The 21,584-nt window shown below is 39.9% G+C and overlaps 3 protein-coding genes across 5 annotated transcripts; 1 reads left to right on the top strand and 2 right to left on the bottom strand.

Annotated features, from left to right (window-relative positions):
* Positions 1–1,756: 1,756 nt before the first annotated feature.
* elovl4a (ELOVL fatty acid elongase 4a) lies at positions 1,757–8,499 on the bottom strand. Its single transcript, XM_067602181.1, has 7 exons — positions 8,263–8,499; positions 7,219–7,301; positions 6,317–6,504; positions 5,918–5,998; positions 5,062–5,233; positions 4,137–4,264; positions 1,757–3,940 (listed from the first exon to the last, which is right to left on the bottom strand). Exons 2-7 carry the CDS (start codon positions 7,283–7,285, stop codon positions 3,614–3,616), a joined length of 963 nt encoding a protein of 320 aa, XP_067458282.1. The 5' UTR covers positions 7,286–7,301; positions 8,263–8,499; the 3' UTR covers positions 1,757–3,613.
* A 936-nt stretch (positions 8,500–9,435) lies between these two features.
* On the top strand, positions 9,436–13,228 carry prelid3a (PRELI domain containing 3A). 3 transcript variants are annotated; one of them, XM_067602183.1, is made up of 7 exons: positions 9,436–9,825; positions 10,195–10,354; positions 10,582–10,671; positions 10,858–10,928; positions 11,155–11,257; positions 11,541–11,617; positions 11,777–13,228. In XM_067602183.1, the coding sequence occupies exons 1-6, from the start codon at positions 9,794–9,796 to the stop codon at positions 11,610–11,612; spliced, it is 528 nt and encodes a 175-aa protein (XP_067458284.1). In that variant the 5' UTR covers positions 9,436–9,793; the 3' UTR covers positions 11,613–11,617; positions 11,777–13,228. The 3 variants fall into 3 exon arrangements, with proteins under 3 accessions (XP_067458284.1, XP_067458283.1, XP_067458285.1); XM_067602182.1 differs by having other exon boundaries at positions 10,195–10,363; XM_067602184.1 differs by lacking the exon at positions 11,541–11,617 and having other exon boundaries at positions 10,195–10,363.
* Positions 13,229–13,849: 621 nt separating this feature from the next.
* On the bottom strand, positions 13,850–21,117 carry fbxo32 (F-box protein 32). The gene is made up of 9 exons (XM_067602179.1): positions 20,888–21,117; positions 20,212–20,333; positions 19,808–19,857; positions 19,582–19,674; positions 17,018–17,111; positions 16,286–16,470; positions 15,959–16,141; positions 15,319–15,462; positions 13,850–15,214 (listed from the first exon to the last, which is right to left on the bottom strand). Exons 1-9 carry the CDS (start codon positions 20,998–21,000, stop codon positions 15,125–15,127), a joined length of 1,074 nt encoding a protein of 357 aa, XP_067458280.1. The 5' UTR covers positions 21,001–21,117; the 3' UTR covers positions 13,850–15,124.
* Positions 21,118–21,584: the final 467 nt, after the last annotated feature.

Genomic DNA, 21,584 nt, shown 5'->3' with positions numbered 1-21,584 from the left:
TACCCAACTCTGTATTGCTGCAGATTCTGATGCTTTTTTGCTACACAAATGAATAACTGAATCGGTAGAGGGCTTACAAAATGAATTAAGAAATGTAATGTAGATATCACTACATTAGCAGTTTTGATAACTGGACAAATATGGAGATAAAATTATATTATTGAGCATTGCAACAATTATACAGAAATTTTACACTCACATTTCTATTTCACTGATTGCAGGACACGTGGGTAAAGCCAACAAGGAATAAAACTCAATTTGTCTATTTTGGCTTCAACAAGAAGTAGTATTCACAAGAAGTATTCCATATTACAATGAAAATACCCAAATAAAAGTAAAAGTCCTGCATGCAAAATATCATTTGCAAAATGTATTTAAAGTAAGTATCAAGTATCAGAAATAAAAAAGTATTAATTATGCAGAATGGCCCTTTGTAGAGTGTTATATTGTTATTGCTTATGCATGAACATATAAGCAATGTTTTAATGTTGTAATTAGTTAAGGTGGAGCAAATTTTAACTACTGGTACTTACACTCATCGGCCACTTCATTAGGTACACTTGTACCATCTAATGCAATCCAATACAAGAGCTCTGCCATAAATTCTACATTTACAAAGCTTATACATTTTCAGTTTTTGTTGACATTGTCAGAAAGGTGATAATTCTCCTTTATGATTATTATTGAGGTCGTAGTGGTGGTGGTGTACTGGAGTGCACTATATTGAAAAGTGTTCCTAATATTTTGCCCTCCTCACATATGTTAACAGAGTAAACAAAATAATAGGAACACCATTCAATATAATGCACCACTGTACACCACCACCACCCACTACGATCTCAATAATAAACATGAAGTAGAATTCTCACCTTTCTGACGATGTCAACAAAAACTGAAAATATATAACTTTCATTGATGTAGAATTTATGGCAGAGCTGTTGTATCGGATTGCATTAGATTGCACAGGTGTGCCTAATGAAGTGGCTGGTGGGTGTACATTGGGTTATTTAATCTATACATCATGTAATAAATTGATAATATTTTTGTACATGAAGTAACCAGTAACACCAGTTGTGAGATAAATGTTGTTGAGTAGAAGTATAAAGTAGCAGAAAATAGACACACTCAAATTAAGTGAAAGTATCTCAAAAAATACTACATGAGTAAATATACTTGGTTACTTTCCACGTCTGGGCTCCAACACATTTTACAGATAATGCAGTATCAGAGAAACATTGGTGTGTGTGTGTGTGTGTGTGTGTGTGTATGGGACTCTGTATTAAAACTGAGGCAACCTCCGACCTGGGGCTGCCAGTGTGAAATGAGTTTTGATAAAGCACCATGAACAATACCAAACAGATAACCCAGGATTAAAGATAAAACTTCATAGATTAGCAGTCATTGTTTAAATGACCAATAAGAATTTTCCATTTGTTCTTTTTATAATATAAAACTCGATTATGTTCTTTATCTTGAGGAGAAGTTATTCCCATAATTACAGTGGATGATTATGAATGTGAAGAAAATTTTGTGCGTACAGTGTAATAACTGTAATGTGACCATAGTGCCCCCTAGTGTTGGAAATCTGCTTCATATGTCTGTTACCAATATTGTCTATTCACAATGGCTAAACCAGCCTAGTCATAGATGTACAAATCTTGATCTGTGTGTAAAATAATTTATATATTAATAAAAGAGCCCTGGCATTTACTATGTTATGAGGTACATTTTAAATGAAGTAGCAAAAGGAAACCAATATTTTTACAGGCATTCAGTTTAATTTAATTTGAAGAGAGCTCAAAGTTATGATAGTTTAAAAAGAAAAAAAAACAACAACACAGAAGCAACGTGGACGTATAAATGTCCAAGCTAACAAGCTGGGAACATTCCCAAATGCGCAGTGTACAAAATATCACAATGTAATATGTACAACACAAAAAGAACACAAATACACAGACGAGCACTCTCAGCTAGATGAAAATCAGTATTTACACAAAAGAAATGAATAAAAACAACCAATAAATAACATCAAAATGCATTTGTTGATGAATGACATAAAGCTGGATTTGCTGATATAGAGCCAACCATTGATTTATACTCTATATTCTACAGGCAGAGCAAAGTTATTCTTCATAGTGGTTTAACATACACAGTCACTATAGAGGTTCACCAGCTCTTTTTGTATATAAATCATAACTTTTCATTTATATTTTTAAATTCCAAATTTTTTCCCCTGATAAATTTACATTCAAGGCAGTTCAGGACACAGATTAAGCCTGAAAACTTAGACATTAAAAGATATTTGATTGAATATGGGAAGAAAATGGTGCTTAAAATAGGTTTAGTTAACTTGATAAAAGTGTAAGCTACTTCTGAATTCTCTGTAAACACAAAAGGAACCCAAAACTCCATCGCTTCTTTGTTCGGCACACGACATTTTCACCAGCGTGTAAGACAAACAACAACATCAGAGAGGATATAAAAAGACAGGTAAACATCTGCAAACATCTTAGACAAGTTCTCTGTCAGAGGGGGGAGACATTGAGATAATCATCAGATCCATAATTTCTCTGGATAATATTCATTACATTTCATCACATTACATACAATTAGGGATATACAAAACCTGTAATGCATACAGAAATAGAAAATGTTCACATATTGTTAATCCTCAATGAGCCACAGTGGATGATTATTCCATCTTAAACCAGTGATGGAACAATTACATCACAAGTCTCAAAGGATTAGAAGTTTTTTTTTTCTATTCCTACATACACCTTACCGCTGGATATTGATTTATTGTCCTTCTGTAGAATATACGTAACTGCGCTAGTGAATGAAAGTAAAACGGTGAGTGACAGCTGAGTCCATGACCTGGAATTAATAAGAATAAATAACTCCATCTTCACACAAGTGTGGATAACTGCAGAAGCATCCGTATGTATTGTAAACTTAAGTCTCTGTCACATAACATCAATAATAGCTTGAATAAGATGAGGACAAAAATGACTTGATACTGTACATTATCATCAGCTTTATACCTGTAAAGGTGGACAACAAAAAATAAGAAGCTCAAATATAAATAGAGATGTTTGTGTGCGTGTTATGTTGTGTATTCCTGTCTCAGTAAAGCAGTGGTCGCTAACAATAATGGTACATCATCTTTTTCAAGCAGCTCAGGCAGATTTAATGCAGCTTTCTCAGCAAGCCAAATGGGCTCAGTGAACTCTTTGTTTCTTTCACAGGCTCAGTTGTTAGTCGCTGAAAGTCACTTTTTGAACAAGATCTACCGTACCTGGCACCACAATAAAGAGAAGGAATACTAAGATCTATCCCGTACCAGACACTACTGTATTTTGGGTTAGTTGTGATAACGGTCGCCTTGGGCGTGACCTTTGACACCTCTTACTGACAGAACGATCCTCTCTCAACACAGGCCTGTCTCATAATGTATCTACAACAACTCAGATCATGGCTTAAATAAACACATCACACTGTAACTCATCCATCCATCTATATCTTCCTCAAATTAAGTCTTTCATGTTTTAGCACTATAAACCTAGAACCCAAAGCAAGGCCCTACCTCACCTTTACCTCTCTCCTTAATCTTCTTCTAATCTCTTTTAGCTCTTCCTTTCCTCTTTCTCCTCCCGGAGTTTTCCTGGGGCTTCTCCTCTTTGCTCCCCATCACCACTGCTCCATTAGCGGCCTTGCTGAAGCCATTGAGGGTCCCATTAGAGAGGGCCTTGCCTGCTTTGGAGGAGGAGGAGGCGGCGTCACGTCTGGGCTGCTGGCGGCGGTAGGTCTGGTAGTAGAAGTTGCCGAAGAGTACGATGAAGGTGATGGCGTAGCAGATGAGGGAGTAGTGCATCCAGTGGGGGAAGTCACAGTTGACGTAAAGGGACAAGGCCGTGTGGCCGATGGTGACGTGGAACTGGATCTGAGACAAAAATTACACACAAAAAAGACATTAGATTGAATTACATTTTTTACATTTTTGCACTGTAATAGTTTCACACCTCTTCGATTATTTCAGTCACAGATTGTGTGTAAAATGAGGTAAGATTAACTGTCCAAAATGTGTCAGAGGAATACATTTCTGTTTAAAGGACTCAAACAGTGAAGAGATATTTTACCATCTGGATGATGGTCAAGTACTTCTTCCACCACAGGTACTTTTGGATCTTAGGACCACAGGAGGCTAGGCCATAATAAAGGTACATCAAGACATGGATTGCTGCGTTCATGTGTGCACCAAAGAATGCTGCAAATAAAAAAAATGAAAACCATTGATATTAGTTTTGTCATGGTAAATGTGGTAGAGTACAGCTTTGTTACATGCACAACTCTGGTTTTCTTGAAATCCCTTTTTGTACTTTTTCATACTTTTAAATACAAATCATGTAAACTATACATGACTGGTCTTGATTTCCAACTGCATTAGCACACAATGATAACATGACTGACAAAAAATAATATCAGCAAATTGTCCTCTTTGATGGATTACCTATCTAAAGCAAGTTCTATGTCTCTGAAAGTTGTTGTTCTTATAGTTTGAAAATAAATGGAATAATTGAAATAAAATATCAAATATATATTGAAACAAAAACTGATACCATTACACACTTTATTCTACTGAAATGTATGTAACTTGTGAATAAATGTGATTTGAGATTAACATCATGCAGATTACTTGCAGATTATTATGTAATATTATATGTTGATTATTTACCAATTATTATGATGTAATTATAATATTATGTTGTCCTTGATAATTACGAATGGTGCATGAAATTAATGCCAGGTCTCATGCACCCTGTTGTTGTCTCTGTTATTTGCTCCATTATTAATTTTTGGTGCACCAGCAAGGCGCAATGACTGATGGGTCATTTTGTTTGTCAACTTCCAGCGAACTGATGAACCATTGTTCAATTCTTCCCTACACAGTTCACAGTTCCAGTTGAACTGAGCAGGGCACTACTTGGCAATCTTAAAGCACCCTTGATTGATTTATAGGTATAAAGCATGATACTGAAATCTACTGTAGCATGAGCTACTCACACTGCCCTCCTGCCACCCATTTGATGCCAATCCACCAGAGCGTGAACATGGTGCAGTGGTGGTAGACGTGCAGGAAGGTAACCTGGTTGAATTTTTTCCTCAGGATGAAAAACACAGTGTCCAGATACTCGATGCCCTTGGAGACGAAATACCACCACAGAGCTCCTGCAACCTGTCTCAGAACAGGACATGTGGAAGGGGTTGAAGAGAGAAGACATGCACAGGTGAAGTGAGGGAGCAGAAACACATAGAGAAACAGAGACAATCTGAAAAACAGACTTTTAATATATCAATAAGGATGTCTCAATTAAACTAAATGTCCTTCCTTTAGGAAAAATGTTCTCTTCCATTCTTTTCTATTCTACTGTATAATATCTTAACCTCAGGTTCACCTGAGACCAGCTGCCTCCTGGTTTCTGGGTCAGAAGTGTAACTACGTCATGGAGCAATTAGGAAGGAAGGTGAAACTGAACACCCTCCATGATCCTTCTTCCAGCTCACACTTTTTCTGATAACAGAACCAGGGTCCAAATGGATGGAAGCTGATCATATTTCTAAAACCACTGAGCGTGCCGCTTCCGTGGCAGGCTGACAAGGACTTTCTTAATCATTTGGGTGCAGTAGAGAGAGATCTATCTGTGTTAGTAAGTAAGAGGGGGTGTCTGGTTTCTTTTGAAAAGTGTTTCTTGGACACATGAGCCGTAAGAAACTGTTAAACTAAATGACATAATAAGGCTGGTAAAGTTCAATCCATTGTGGTAAATGTTCCATTTTTAATTAAACATAAGTGAGTGTGTGTGTCTCTCTAACATCTACATACAACCTCCTGCAAGCCACCTCAGCTGCAAACACTCACCCTGACTTCATTGGGGTCGTCTGAATAGTCCACCGGTTGGCAAATGTAACTGTAGCTTGCCGCCCGCGCTGCCATAAACAGCTAAAACACAAAAGAATATCTCTACTTAGTCTCTTTTGAATGATACAAACAGACAAAAGGCAGTGACACACAGTGAGAGTGACAGAGAAAGGGAGAGAGATGGAGTACAGGCAGAAAGCTGGATACACAGTAATAAGGTTAGTCTAAACCCAGGGGGCAAAACTACTCGTGTAATGTACTCAACTAGATGGATAGTTATGGTTGTAGAGGAGCGATTTATCCCGGGATAAGACTTCCACAGATTCAGTTCTCCCTGTGCAATTATTTAACACATACTACCAAACAGAGGAACGCCTATGGTAACTAGTCTCTATCTACCTCTTTGAAGATGAAGAAGTTGAGGAAGACCATGCTGAAGTTATAGACAATGAGGGTTTTGCGAAGCTGGAAGGGCTCTCTGTTCTTCATGTATTTGGGCCCAAGCCAGAGGAACAGCAGGTAGGAGGTGCTGATGGCCAGCGTGGGCAGGGGGTTGTCCATCAGAGGCCATTTCTCCACCCGCTTGTCTGTGGGACAGATATTCTCAAGGTGTTACATAACTATTCTTAACGTTCACCTGCACAGACACAGTGTGAGTTCAATGTCAGTTTACGGGAATAAGTGCTGAGTAGGCATACAGATGCCAGATTTTGTCCCGAGGTGACCGTCTGGAGGTCAATTTGATGCAGACAACCTTGTTTAACGGCACATGTGATACTTTCAGAATGAGTGTAGTTCAGTCTAAGTGTAAAATGAGTTTCTCTAAAGAGGAGACGAATAATAATACAAATTCCTACTAAACTGATGAAAATTGATTAGGCAGGAGAATCAGGATGAAAGCTATAACCTTTAGTTGTTTTCCCTACTGATTCCAGATATGATAATGATGTACAACTGAAGGTGGAAGACAGGACAAAGAAGAAATTGAAGTCTTCAAACTACTAAGACACCCTTGGAGACAATATATTGCAGTATATATTTCATTTTAATATATGTCCATGCAAACACATTCCTCAACAATGGTGCAACCTTGACTCATCCCTTTACAAAAAATCGTAGGGTGCCACCATCGTTTAAGTGACTCATTCTATACTGACTCATAGCAAGAGAGGCATACCTTTAGATATATATACAGTATTTAAATGCACACACAATAAAACATGCAAAACAAGTGGCCATTCTTCACTTTTTTTCCAACAGAGCTCTCTTATAGGTGACAAAAACACAATTATTATAATTACCTGCAATAGTTAGAGTCCATTTGTAGAATTCTATGGTGTCATTTATTAAATGTGTGACAATCTCCATGGCTGTGGCCAATGACCTGAAATAAAAGAAACAAGGGTGAGGATGGAAATCTCAACTTTTAACCAGCATTTCATAGTTAAAGCTGAGTCAAGAGTGGTGCCATCTTCCAAGAGATACGTTATCATCTCTGTGATTCAAGGTTATTTTCTAAGGTGGGACATAACAATATGTTTTTAAATCTTTTTTAAGGGGTTAATATTTAAATTATATGAGGCCACAAAAGAAATCCCAGCCATATGAGTCTGAGGCCCCATGAGGCCATGACAGATGAGCTATAGGCTTCATTGCGCACAAAGGCTGGGAGCCCCGGCCGGCAGAGCGCATGTGTCAGCAGATTTTTGGCTTGAGCACGACCACCAGCCAACCTGGTGTCCCTTATTATTGGTGGGATTGCCTCGTGGCCCACTTCTACATTGAAATGGGTCATCGCCTATAGAGTGCCAGACTGGCGCATATGCTGATAAGTAGCGGGGTGCACTCTCACTCTGTAACACAGTGTGATTTAATGATCCTAAAAAGATGACGCCCCCCTCTCGCTCCCTCTCCAGCCTGGAGAGGATCAAGCGCTGCTGCAGCATCTGCCATAGACTACTCCTCCACGCGCTATCCGCATACACTGCTGAGAATAAACCAACAAACAACGCTGCTTGAATAGACATTTACATTCATATCTTACATTTAAGTGGCCTATACTACTATATTTACAATATAAGATTTTTATTATTTGAATGGCGAATTTGCATTCTGCGGCATGCAGTCCGGCCTTCACCTAGGCTGTATGAACAGTCCTATTATCAATATGACTTTTTCCCCAAAACCTCTGAGCTGTTTCAGCCTGTAAAAAAACAACAGAATTACAATCCATAAAAGATAAGTATGATCATAATCAGGGCTGCGCAAAGGCAGCACACACTAGGCTCAATAAAAGCGACATTTCGCCCCCTGCTCCGTACGGATGAAGATGCTTATTACCTTACCGTGTCGGTGGTTTAAAAAAAAATCCGTCTATTATGACATTCAATGCAAGGTCATGCAGCGCGCGTTACTCCGCCTCGTGATCGACTGAGTTTGTTTTCTATAAATGGATGAATTGCTCCGCATCCAGAGTGAGATAAACGGGCCGTTGAATTAACGGCGATGGCATGTATTTCTCGTCAGGGGACCATACTAGCCTCCACTGCGCGTCTGCTTCAATGAATTCCTCCTCTGATCCCGCACAACACCCGCGTGAAGGTAGCCAGAATACGCCGCAAATTTCCGGTCAAACCTTCAAAATAAAAAAAGCAATACATGTTTTCCGTGAGCAAAAATATGAAAATATAATTAAGCCATATATGGAGCCATAAAGATGTCAACAAAGGGCTCATTTTATGAACGTAATTCACTGCTTCAATTTGGCAGCAACTGGTCATAATTTTGGTCACAGGTTCATGCTTTTATTTGATAGTGAAATCCCTCGGTTTCCTGTATACGTCTGGCTGTCTGTGTCTAACTTGATGCAGCTCCGGTCCATTGGTGCCACTTGCCGCGGATGATGGAGATGCTACGCGCATGCGCACAAATGAAGGCGGATGCAGCAGCTGCAGGGCTACATCAGCTTCGTCAAGTGAACTAGAGACAGACAGAATAAAACCGGAAACGCAGTGTGTTTGCCTTCAAACTGAAACTGTAAAATGTGTCACCTACAGTGTGAGTCTATGCCCTCACTCATATTTTTGATTATCTGTGTACAGACAGTAAAAATGATTATTGGAGGCAAAGACAAGATCAGACGAATCAACAGGCTACTGCTGTCACATACATAGCCAATAAGAAAACGTGGTAGGCTAATACATCAGGATGCAGTAAAGTGTCATTAAAATGGCTAAAGAATTATTGAAGAAAAAAACCTGCTGTCAAATGACTTAGCCAGGACTCTCTGTGAATTTAGGTATGTATTATTTATTATTTATTTAGGTAGGTAAGTTATTTTGATACCCAACAGTCAGTGTATTTCTGTCACTTTTTATATCATTTAATGCCATAGACTGTATAATGTTGCTAAAAAGCTATATATCGTATCCTCAGCAGATGTGATGTCTGTAACTCAAACGTTGCAACCATGAAGGTCACCAAAGAGACTTTTCTTTGGAAACTCCAGAGCAGCCTCCTGTGTGTCACTCTGTCTGACTTGACTGTTGGTGGCTTCGCAGTTGCACCGGCTTCTCTCTTCTCTTTTCTCTTTACGAGCTCTTCATTGTAATCTACACATTACATGTTTTCTGCCTCTTGTTCCTGTGCCACAGGGATCAGCGGAGCATTTTTGCGCAGTCTTTCTGCAGCACTGATATTCAGCGAAAAGTGGAGATAATGCGCTCTCTGGACGCACTTCATTGATGGTCGTGAGCTTCCAGGCCTTATTCTCTCTGATTACAGGAGCTATTCCCTCAAATCAAAATGGTCCGGTGAGACAGAGTTTCGGGGGACAGAGGCTGTTGCAGAGATAAGGTCGAGATTGTCGTTTGAAAAATGAAGATTTGGAGCACGGAACATGTTTTCAGGTTGGTCAAAACAATAAACCCTATTGTTCAAAATATGTAATAAAGCAGAACTGACCTGACATTGTAGGCCTAGGTTGATGGAACCTAACTTACAATTAATTTGAAACTGGCTCATTAAACTCTGAAATTCATGACTGGTTCTTGTCAGTAAATTCCACCTGCACTATATTAAAGGCCTATGGACTGATGGTGAGTCTCTACTATAGGAGCATTTAACACCATGTTTCATTTTTAGGTATTCTAATAGATAGGGAAGGACATATGGGAAGCTTTTTACACAAACTTTAGCATCAGTGTGCACTTAACATAATAAACCGTTACTCTAAGTCTATATGTGTTCTTCTACATGTTGTCTTGGTTTGTGTGAAGTTACCCATGGGAGACGGTGATCAAGGCTGCAATGAGAAAGTACCCCAACCCCATGAACCCCAACGTGGTGGGGGTGGACGTGCTGGACCGCAGCCTGGACGCAGATGGACGCCTACACAGCCACAGACTCCTCAGCACAGAGTGGGGCCTCCCGGGGATTGTACGTGCGGTCAGTCATTACATACTATATCAACACAAGATATGTATACAGTAACTGTGTATAACTTTTATCATGTGGCGTTCAGTGGTCTGTTCATCTAGGCTCCGAGTCAATACCTAGCCCTCAGGTCTGTAAAAGTTGTGTCATGCATGTACACATATCATGTATCAGTCAAGTGATATTTAGGCTGATTACTCTGGTCTCACTGTGTATTATTGTCTGTGTAGATACTGGGAACCAGCCAGACGCAGACTTACGTGAAGGAACATTCCATAGTCGACCCCGAGGAGAAAAAGATGGAGCTGTGTTCAACAAATGTAAGTTTATACTGAGCCCCATTCAGCATTCATTTAATATTGCTTAATAGTTCATTTTGCAGTGGTCAGCCACCGCGGCATGAAAATCTTTAGCCGTCTGTCTTTGCTTCATGATAATAAATAATAAATAAATGATACATTTCCCATGAATAAGGAAATCCAAATTAATTTACATTCAACTTCTAGATTACTCTCACCAACCTGATTTCAGTGGATGAGCGGCTCCTTTACAGACCACACCCAGACAACCCTGAGGTGTAAGTACATTGTGTAGCGTTTTTCTCTTTGCATTTCATTTCTGAAAGATTTTTGGGTACAGTGTGTGTGTACTTGCTGTTTATTCAAAATGTAACAGTGTAAAGAAAGGCAGGAACCAGAATGAGCCAGACACTGTGTTCTTGCAGGTACACAATGTTATACATTATGTTCTCTCTCATTATATGTGTGTGTGCGTCTCTCTCACCTCTCTTCACTGCTCCTCAGTACCGTCCTGACCCAGGAGGCCATCATTACAGTCAAGGGAGTGAGTCTAAGCAGTTATCTGGAGGGGATGATGGCAAGAAGAATGTCCGCTAATGCCAGAAAGGTAACACAAGATCAAAACATCACATATATCTTTATGTGCTTATTCTATATTTTGCATGCGATATGAAATCTGGTTCTCGATTAAGATATTGCTGATGGATTACTTTGCATGCTTTCTGGGGATATCTGTTAGTTTTCTCCCCTCTTTCAGGGCCTGTTTATTGGACATACACTCAAAAGTTGCTGTTCTCAGTGATGTTCACCTACTGTACATCTATCTCTGTTTATGGCTGCAGCTATACCATGGTCTCTTTAATCTTCTGTCTTTCCGTGTGAATCTGTAGGGTTGGGATGCTATTGAGTGGATTATTCAGAACTCTGAAAGAGAGAACGTACCTCTCTGTGACATTTACTAACTCTGGTAACTCTTAGCTTTTCTTTGCATTTTTTTCCTTCTGTTTTACCTGATTATTATAAGCATGCTACATCTTTTTTTTTCTCTCAAATCGATTTAAAAAAAAGTTTGTTTGTTTGTACACGTGTCACATAATGCTCAGTGCTCATTTGTTTGCACACACAGGATAGTGATCTATAGTGAAGACTACTTTCCCTGGCTACACCTCATAAACCACCGGGGATCCTCAGCATCTCCAGATCCTCTGCAGTTGGTACTTACACCGTCTGGGAGGTTGTGTGGATTTCCAGCCCACACCGCCTCTCTTACCTCTGGAGTACATGCACTGGGAGTTGAGACAGATGATGCCAAAGCTGAATGGTTATTAAGAAGAATGAGAGTCAAAGCACTGATGGAATTGTGGGTCCAAATCTGGTAGGCGTGGCTCAATGCTAACTCAGCACTCATTTATGCATTAACAGTTGCTTTAAATAAGGGAAGAGAGGAGAACAGGACAGTTTTCTTCTGTGTGTGTGTGTGTGTAGCATGTTCTACAGTACTGCTGAAGGCTGCTACCAGGTTTACCATCCATAAGGAGTTGCATCGACATCATGAGCCTACCAGACTTTACCAGTTTGAATATTATATAACTACTCCACTTTTACTTTGCTCTAATGTCATATCTTCTGTTTAGAAAAAATACGTGATGCAGATGCTAAACAAGGATGCAATAGATAGACACACACACAATCGTTTGAAAACAAGGTACGGTACAATATTGACAATATGCAACAAACTTTCTAACTTTTATTTTCCGTTATGTCAAACACTGGCGACTCCTGTTGTAGGAGTTAAAATCAGAAAGTCGTAACTGGTGCTTATAACATGTTTCAAGATTCACAAACTGTAGATATTTTTTGCATGATAATATTAAAAAAACAAAAAGAAAGCAGGAGATATTAAAGAAAATAAGTAGTGTGGTAGCTAGTCATTAAACTGCTATTGCAGCTTTAGGTAGGAATCCAAATTGAGTATTGTTTCTCTTAAAAAAAAGAAAAGATGGGAATGTATCATGAACATTGCCTTCTTTTTCTGCTGTCAAAGCAGCAATACACTGGCACCTTTTTGATGTATCATATCAGACTGTATAGCCTCAAACCAGCAGATTTGTGATTGAGTTAATGAGGAAGAACAACGAACAGTACAGGAAAAAAAAAAAAGTTGTCTTCTAAATGTGAGTAGAAGTGTACATATATATGGCCTTAAAATGCAGCTTGTGTATTATTGCTTTGACAGCAGTATCATGCCTTTGCCATTTATACACATCATGCTTCCAAATGTTGAACTACTCCTTTAAAAGCTACCTATACACCCTGAGGAGCAGGGCAGGACTGGATGTGCAATGCTGCACATGGTAAAACTCTTACATGCTAAAATATATTTCTTTGGGAAATTGAATAATATTTGTATAAAATATTATTTATTTTAAAAACATTGTGTAACAAGTAAGTTGATTATTACATTGTTTATATTGTCTGTGTGTCATGCAGAAACAAGTTTCATTTGCTTTTGAAAATTTGTTTTAACCTCAACTGTTTGTCCTACTGCAACAATTAAAACAATTGTTTGAGAAACTTACATTTTGAAACTTGATGACGTGAACACATTGTTTGTTGTTGGATCACACAGAGCTCATTGTGCAACAACCCTTGTGCTATTATACAGCAGGCCTGACTAATTAACACTAATGCTCCTGGTTAAAAGACACTGGAGAGGTTGTTCTCTGAGTCAGTGCTTTAAGTGTTTCCTCTGCCAGTGTGCGAGTGAGGCTGAGGCACTCTAAGAATTTCATTTGGTTTGTTTTCATTAGACTCTCAGTCTAACGTTCCATCTTCGAAGCACTGATTCAGTTCTCTGCTCCGCTAAACACTCAGGTATGAGCAGTGATGGAAACTCTTAAGCAGAGAAAAGATCATCTCTCAGAGGTAGTTTGTTGTAAGTATGTTCTGATGAGTAGCAGCAGCACCCATAAAAAGACTGAAAATACCAAACTGTCTTGCAGTTCATCATTTGTCCAACAGAGAGTGCACTTTTGCTGTTAACAGCAGGAAAAACTACAGAGCAGCTCCAACCAGGGGGCTCCAGTTCACCTCTGGCAACAAGCCCATGTGCATTTCAGCTCTCTCTTCAAAATGATGAACTGTTCTACAAAATGCTTAAGTGTGTGCTGATTATATATAATTGATGCCACAAGTTAGCTTATTTGCTTATTTTCTTTTATTTATTCAACAGAACATAAACAGAATGCATTGCATAGCATGTACATCATTCCTCACTGTCTGAGCAGTGATAAGAGGAAAGTCTGGGTCAAATTGCACTTTTGTACCAATATTTCCATTCTTGCAAACCCAATAGTGCAATTTGAGCTAATTGCCAGAATCTGAATAAATAAATAAGTAAACACAATCAGCAACGTGTTTAAAAAAAAAAAAAAAAAAAAAAACATGCATGAGGTTAAAGAAAAGTAAGATGTTTCAAAACAGTCAACTTTGGAATCAAAGCCTCACATCTTGATTACCACTCTTCTGTAAAACAAGACATTTGATGATGATGTTGATGATAACGATGATGATAATAACAGCATCAGGATCTGAAAACATTGCAAACAAGGATTAAGCTGTACCGGTTTCAAGTTTCACGATAAGGCACACACACCATTTTTTATAGTTCCTTTGATTACAATCTTTGGTAATACTGCACTCAGATGCTGTTGCTATAGCAGCCACAGCAGAAAATGAACACACACAATATTAAAAAAAAAAAAAGTCGTATTAAATCTTTATAAAAGTGAAAAAGAACAACGCAAAATAGAAAAGATACTATGGTGTGTCAACACTCCCTTGCTAACATTCATTAACTCTTAGGTACTGCAGCATCTCCATCCCAGTGCCAAAAAAACATTGCAAACTTCATCTGAGCATATAAAACACATAGCAACCCCCCCCTCATGTGAGCAGGCCTTGTACTACTATATCAAACAAATCACTATTTCAAACATTAACTCAAAATTTGAATCATTTTCCTACTTTCCTGTTGAAAAGAACAATGTCTTTTAGAGCCAAAAATAAAAGAAAACCAAATTATTCAAATTAAGGGGAAAAAAATGCACATAGCTACAGTTAAGAGATGTGTTTACTTTGGAGGTGTGAACTCAAAACCTCATTAAACTAAGATCTCACTGAGCTGAGTGTTTCCACTGCTCTCCCCTCTTCCGTCCACAGGCCGACTGTTCCTACATTTCTTTCCCTCTCTGTCACATTCGCTCTCTTTCAACAGTGAACTCTCACAGAAGCCTCTGCACTCTTTCAAAAAAAGTAACTCGATTGCATAATTGTCCCACTGCCTGAGCGCCCCTCCAGTCATACCTCATCTATATATACATCCAGGAATTGATTGTGCTATCAAAACAAAAACAATATTGTACATTTCTATGTACAGTATTTACAGTCAGATCATCTGGATTTGGGGAGGGGATCAGAACTTGAAAAGGTTAATAAAGTCTTGAGGGGAGAGGGCCATAGTGCAGCTTTCTGGGTTGTTGGCTGTGCAGGGATGGTTTGTGTCCTGAGAGGAGAAACAAGATAAACAATAATCAGTAAATGTATACTTTGATCAAAATGAAAAAGTGAAAGAGAGAGAAGAAAAATCCTGAGCATGCATGTGTGTACCTTCCAGAAAAGGATGTGACAGTGTGTGCAGAAGTGCAGGGTGTCGCTGTATTGCTCTCTGTGAGGATAGCAGCGGCTCAGCTTAAAGTACATCTTCTTCCACTCCAGGTGACCTTTATCTGACACCATCAGACGCTTTCGAATCTAAAAAAGGAGTGCAAACAGATTTTTCAGATGTAACCTAAGGAGAGAAAAACACTTTGAAATGTTTGCTTTAAAGTCTGCTTTCTGGACTTTTTTTTTTTTTTTTTTTGCCCTGAGTCACATTTAATAAAATACTTGACAGATGGAGGTTTTGCCAGCATTAATGGATAGGGGTTCTCTCCCCAGACACAAATCTAAACCATCCTAAACTGTGGGAAAGCTTCACTGTAACCTACTTTTTCAAGTGTGTGCTTTTGAGCATGGTGTGAGGTTACTACACTCTGCTGGCACATCCTGTTTATCAGAGATGCTTGACCTCTTTGTTAAGTTTATTATTTTAAAACAGTCTCACGTATTGTATTCTCCCTGTAGGTCATCAGAAATACAGGAAGCATTGACACTTGTAGTGTGCAAGATGTGTGTGTGTGTGTGCACGTACGAGTGCATCGTTCTCATTGTACATATATTTAGAGATCATCCAATAATCTCCACATGCCTGTCTGTCTGTGAAGTGGTACTGGCAGAGTCTCTTCCAGAGCAGCCGGTCCTCAGTAAGGGCCCCCAATTCAGGACAGACCTGGCCCAGGCTGACCAGGTCCCTGCCATCAGACAGCCGCTCCATGATGTTCAGCTGCAGGCTAGCAGGAAGGTCAGTCAGAGTCATGCCTGTAGACAGAGGCTGGAGGAAACAGGAGAAAGAAAAAAAAAGTTATAATGGGGAGAGTATAATGGGGAAAATGCACCCAAGAGCCTTCCCAGTAGTCTGCATCGTAACACCCTTCTAAATGCAGCTCCTAGTTTTATATTTCGGACAGATGCTTACCCTGTTGATCTGGATGTTGTCCAGCCGCTGCTGCCACTGCAGGATGTTCTCCATGCGGTGCACCCACATGTTGATGTTCCCCACAAGCACAGACTTGCCCATGTCCTGAACAAGACCGCACAGCGAGACGTAGAGCGTTTGCAGCAGCTCCTTGATTGGACGGACATTCTGCTGGTCGTCAAGGACTGTGGGAGGAAATCAGTTCAGTTTAATACTACAATCATGACCCTAAGTGAGTTTTTAAAGCAAGAGTGTTGCACAGAGATTAGCAACTACCAGGCGAACAGCCAAGCAGTAAAATATTTATTGTGCATCATCGACAAGCACATTATTAAATCAAGTGTTTTGCAGTGGCTGTACTCTCCTCCTGGGACGTCCATAATATTTGTCCAACAGGTTTCATAACGCTACCTAAACAATCTGAATCTCTGTTTAACACTTGGGACATTTTAGTTTACACTGTTGCTTGGGGAGGGGTCTGGTTACTGTCAGTGTTTTTCACTGTGCCATTAAAGCAGCATATTCATGCCTTTGCCATCTTTACACAACACCAGGGCTCATTTTGTCACCTATTGGTGCAACTAACAGGAAGGTTTCATGGGAGCAGAAAAATATAACCCTTAAACCAATAAAGAGAGAAACTGAGAGGCAAACTAGTCAGATGGCTTTATAAAAATAAAAAAAAATTTAAAAATTTTAAAAAAAGGGCGAGAGAAGAGCGACAGGGCTCACCTTTCTGTACCACTCTCTCCAGAATATTCATGTAGTTTTTCTGCGCCACTCCACTGAGCGAGGGGAGCTGGGACTTGGCGATAAGCTCCAGGAGCTAGAGCAGAGAAAAGAAAGAGACAGAAAAGAAAGAAACACAACATTAATTTCACCCTGTCAGCTGCTAAGACTCTCTGTTCCACTGCCTCATTACTTAATGTTTGTTATGCTGCATTCTTACAAAAAAGCACTCACACTCCTAACAATAAATGCCATCTAGAACAAATTTGGAGCCTTTCCACCTGGTCATTACTCTAAATCGAAGCTGGATCCAAAGACCATATAACAACGTTCTTGGCTATGATCATACTTGGTCTTGAGTCTCTTTAGGAGAAGAAGCTGCTGGAAAGGTGTTGGACAACAGCCCAGGCTGTCAACAGCATCAGCCTCCACAAACAAGCTTTTTATCATTTCACTCCTGATCCCCTTGTGAAATTAATTAGCTGAATCATTTGACAGAGTGTGTGTGATTGTGTGTGTGTCTATGCAATCATGCTTTTGTGTGTATGTCTGCGTGGTTGTTGTCTTTGGCTAGTGGACAAACGACGCGTCCCAGGGTGGCATGTCTGGCATCTAACAGATGCTGTGACATCATGGAGAAACAAGTCCCCCCCCCCCCCCCCTTACTCGATATGTGACCTTTGTCATCATATCAACATCACAACATCAACTTTATGGTTAACTGGAGAAAAATGCTTAAGTTGACAACTGTAGGTAAGCATTCAGATAAATCCTAAATAACAATGTTAATGAGTTTGGGGTTCTTAATAACACCCAACTTTTAACTAAATTACTTCTCTCCTTCATCCTCTACCTCCCTGTCCGCTTTACCAATTTTAAGCTTCTTCGCTCGCTCCTGGCTCCTTTTTTTTTCATTCTTTCCAGCTCCATTCCTAAAACCTAATCCCGTGCCCTTCTTCTTTTAGAAGCTCATCAAGTGTTCCTCTCTTTGTAGAGCAGCCGGGCAGAACAATGTGTGTTTCTGTATCTACTTTTAGCCCCCGCTGTTCACTAAACTGCACTTCATAGCTTGGCGTGCGACTCGCGCTTTTCCACAAACATAGCGACTGTATCAGGAGTGCTGCATCTTCTTGTTATCATATAATGGCAATGATGAAACGAGTTAAAGTTAAGAGTTTTCTGTTTCTCCTTGAAATAACCTCTATTTATCCCCTCGGTGAAAAAAAAAAAAAAAAAGAGGACCACTTGTTGTCTTTCTGTGGAAGAACCTGATCTGTGTAACCGAGACGGAGTTAAGTGAACCCGCAAATGCCATCAGACACAACCAGTGAAGAGCAGTGACCTAGGACAACGTGTCCAGACTATATGGCTTGTGTTACACAGCCATATTGTTCTTTGGGCTTACCACACTACACTGCACTCGTTAGCTGGAACCTGTGTTAAAAGTGTGTGGATAGTTATGTATAAAAGATTAAAAACTCAGATCACTGATGAAATAGCAGAAATATGTATTCTGATATCTGAGGAATATTAAAAGTTAGCACTATAAGATGTTCATTACATATTTCAAGTCTGATACACCTCACTCGTGTCTATCCGTTTATGACTGTAGATAAAAACAAAACAGCCATAAAACATGAGCCCCTGCAGTGTGACTGTGCTGCCAGAATGAAAGGTTGGTTCATCTCATCCTGATTAAGCCCCTACAGCACTGATTCCGATGGTAGTTCACATGAGACAGATACAAAAAGAATTAAAACAAAAAAACAACATATGGTGAGTGAAGGGAGAGAGACAACGAGAGAAAGAGTAGGAGACAATACAAAAGAGGGAGGCCTACGTCTCGCAGAGGCAAGTGTGTGTGTGTGGGGGGGGGTTCTGAATCACCTGACAACCACTGGGTCTGGTTTCATAAACCCCTGTCGGGTGGTCGCGTTGCACCTCACCGCACAGCCGTCACCCCTCCCGCCCACCCCCCACCTCCTCACACCCAGCAGCAGAGGAGAACATGACCACATGTAGCCCTCAGCTCACATGGGAGCACATGTGGGAGAGCCGGTGTTCGGTTCAGTGCGGTGACGCTTTGATGTGGAGGGGGAAAGCTCCAAATTGGATTTTACACCAAGCCATTTGGCATCCCTAGTGCACATGCAATGGCACTACAAATTGCATCAATTTTACACTTTTTTTTGAATACCAATTGAATGACAATAAGTGAATTGTGCCCTGGGTAGAAAATAGGGACTGATTTTGGATACAGCTTTGGTGTAATTCAAATTAGCAATTTGAGGATGCCAAATGGCATCAGCAGTATTACCACAACTAAATATCATACTGTGACACACTCCTTCCCTTACCACATACACCCACTCATATACACTCCCAGGGTCAGTGTCATCACCATTAAGAGCCTCTTGTCTGCACAGCATTGATAAGAGCCTGGCAGAAGCCTACACACCCTCTTAACCTTAACCCCTTCACTCCCACTAACAAAAAACACATCAACAACCACAGGGGAAGACAAAAAGAAACAGAAGAAACTGGAAAAGAAAGAGATGAGGACTCACTCTGACGACGTAATTAAATCTCCTCGTGTCCTTGATGGCGCTGCAGAAATCTAAGCGGTTGAAGGCCTCTCCCAGTGTACAATATCCGTGGCGCTGGGAGAATTTAATTATCAGGGTATTAGATTGCAATCCTCTGCAGGAGTGTAGAGTTTTCTCTGCATGTTTACATTAACAACAATGATGATATGAAACGTCGGTGTGAAAATGAGGCTTGGTTATTTGTTACCTCCTTGGTGCTTCCTTTATGAACATAAATCCACTTTTCCCGGTGGAAATCTGTGAGAAAGCAGAATGTTTATATTAGGGGCCTGCCCTCATTAAGCGGCTTATAAGCTATGTGACAAATGCACACATCACAAATAGGATACAATTTCAGAGTCAGTGCAGTTATTGAAATTGAGTTTATGAAATGACGGAAAATTAATCATAAACAATATTATTAGGAAGCAGCTCCCCTCCTGAATGTTACATAACATCCTCATGAGCCTCTACTGTTAATATTTTTGGTCCGGAAACTAACTTTAGGATATTATTATACGATTTATAACCCCGTACATAAAATAACAACATGTTATCCTTTGCGTATTTATACAGTAAGTCAGACTGAGTGGCGCTTTCATTGAGACTCACAGGGGACCTTGCTGTTGTTGTTCATTAGGTCTTTTTTCCTCTTCTTGGCAGCCATGTCGTAGCTGAGAGAGAGCAGCAGGTTCTCCTTGTTGAAACACTCCTCCTCCTCGGCTTTGCAGAAGCTGGAAAAACACAAGGACACATATTTCATTAAAGGCATCACTTCAACATACTGTGCTTAGAATACAGTACAAACTCTCCATGCAGCACTTTTTATGCCTTTTTCCTGTACCGAGGACACACATACACATCAAAACAAAAAGGTATCAACTACATTCTTAACTGTCTTTGTTATGCTTTAACTGTAACCGCAGGTCGTGTTAAAGGCGACTTCTTCGTGTTAGAAATGAGTGTGGTCTTTTTTTTTTGAAAGTGGACAGATAGACTCAACAGGCGTTAGTTAATCCACTCACTTGTTGTGAGGTTATTAATAGCTCAATCAGAGATTAGCCTGGAAAAGGAACACAGCCCCAGAAAACAAAGACGCTAGAGTTAATGAGAAGGAAACAAGGCCTACAGCTTGTACAGTCACCCTGTCTTTGAACATAACTCTGCTAGGACTTTCTTCAAAATATTTCCCCTCCTCCTTCCTCCCTCCCTCCGTCTTTCTCTAACTAAAAGAAAGAGATGGCGCATTCAAGTGTTGCGCAACTTTTTAAAGTGTTTTTTGACCAACCTCTCCACGGAGACATTGTTGTTTTTGTCGTCTGCTGTTGTCTTTTTCCATCCCTCTTCGGTTTTTACCCAACTCTGACCCGGTGACCTCCAGTCCTGTCCGAGGAAAGGCATCCTCACTTGATGACGTTGACTTAAATAAATATTTTTAAAAATCCTTGTTGCGTTAATATGTCTCCTTTCTTCGAAGCGCTTTGTCCTGCTTGTGTTTCTGGTCTACTGTTGTCATTGCGCAGCTCTTCTTATATCCTCCAACTCAGAACCCGGAAACACATGAGATCCGCCCACTTTGGAAACTTCCCTGCAACACGTGGCTTTGTTTATCAACTTGAGCGTTGCAAAACCTCCTCGAGAGGTGAGCAGAGGCAACAAAAGTCCTCATGTCACGGAAAGAGAGACGTTGAGGACACCGAGGACATTTATTTGTAACGATATTTGCCTGATAAACCACACAGGAAAGCATTTTTACATGTTAGAGTGGGCTTGGGATACAATTATGTTAAAGTCTCAGCTGTGACCAGTGCTGGTTCATAAAGGTGTACAGGTACATTTACTCTGCCATGAAGTGCAATATACATTTTGCATTTTTATGCTACTTAAACTTTTATTGGGAAATATTGTACCTTTTACTTCACTGCATTTATTTAACTTTGATTTTACATTCAAAACACATGAACTTCTTATAAAATATGATGCAT

Source organism: Thunnus thynnus, chromosome 10 (assembly GCF_963924715.1).
Source record: "Thunnus thynnus chromosome 10, fThuThy2.1, whole genome shotgun sequence".
NCBI classification, from domain to species: domain Eukaryota; kingdom Metazoa; phylum Chordata; class Actinopteri; order Scombriformes; family Scombridae; genus Thunnus; species Thunnus thynnus.
The sequence above is the reverse complement of the archived record's forward strand: the minus strand, read 5'-3'. Positions and strand labels throughout refer to the sequence as shown.

What these genes read in the sequence shown, in the direction of transcription:
- elovl4a (XM_067602181.1), bottom strand. Translation starts at nt 7,285, where the DNA reads ATGGAGATTGTCACACATTTAATAAATGACACCATAGAATTCTACAAA. An exon ending in ATGGACTCTAACTATTGCAG is followed by an intron (nt 6,505 to 7,218) that starts GTAATTATAATA and finishes TCTGTCCCACAG; the next exon opens with ACAAGCGGGTGGAGAAATGG. An exon ending in ACTTCTTCATCTTCAAAGAG is followed by an intron (nt 5,999 to 6,316) that starts GTAGATAGAGAC and finishes TTTGTGTTTTAG; the next exon opens with CTGTTTATGGCAGCGCGGGC.
- prelid3a (XM_067602182.1), top strand. Translation starts at nt 9,794, where the DNA reads ATGAAGATTTGGAGCACGGAACATGTTTTCAG. An exon ending in TCCCGGGGATTGTACGTGCG is followed by an intron (nt 10,364 to 10,581) that starts GTCAGTCATTAC and finishes TTGTCTGTGTAG; the next exon opens with ATACTGGGAACCAGCCAGAC. An exon ending in TGGAGCTGTGTTCAACAAAT is followed by an intron (nt 10,672 to 10,857) that starts GTAAGTTTATAC and finishes TTCAACTTCTAG; the next exon opens with ATTACTCTCACCAACCTGAT.
- fbxo32 (XM_067602179.1), bottom strand. Translation starts at nt 21,000, where the DNA reads ATGCCTTTCCTCGGACAGGACTGGAGGTCACCGGGTCAGAGTTGGGTA. An exon ending in AACAATGTCTCCGTGGAGAG is followed by an intron (nt 20,334 to 20,887) that starts GTTGGTCAAAAA and finishes GTGTTTTTCCAG; the next exon opens with CTTCTGCAAAGCCGAGGAGG. An exon ending in CAACAACAGCAAGGTCCCCT is followed by an intron (nt 19,858 to 20,211) that starts GTGAGTCTCAAT and finishes GCTTTCTCACAG; the next exon opens with ATTTCCACCGGGAAAAGTGG.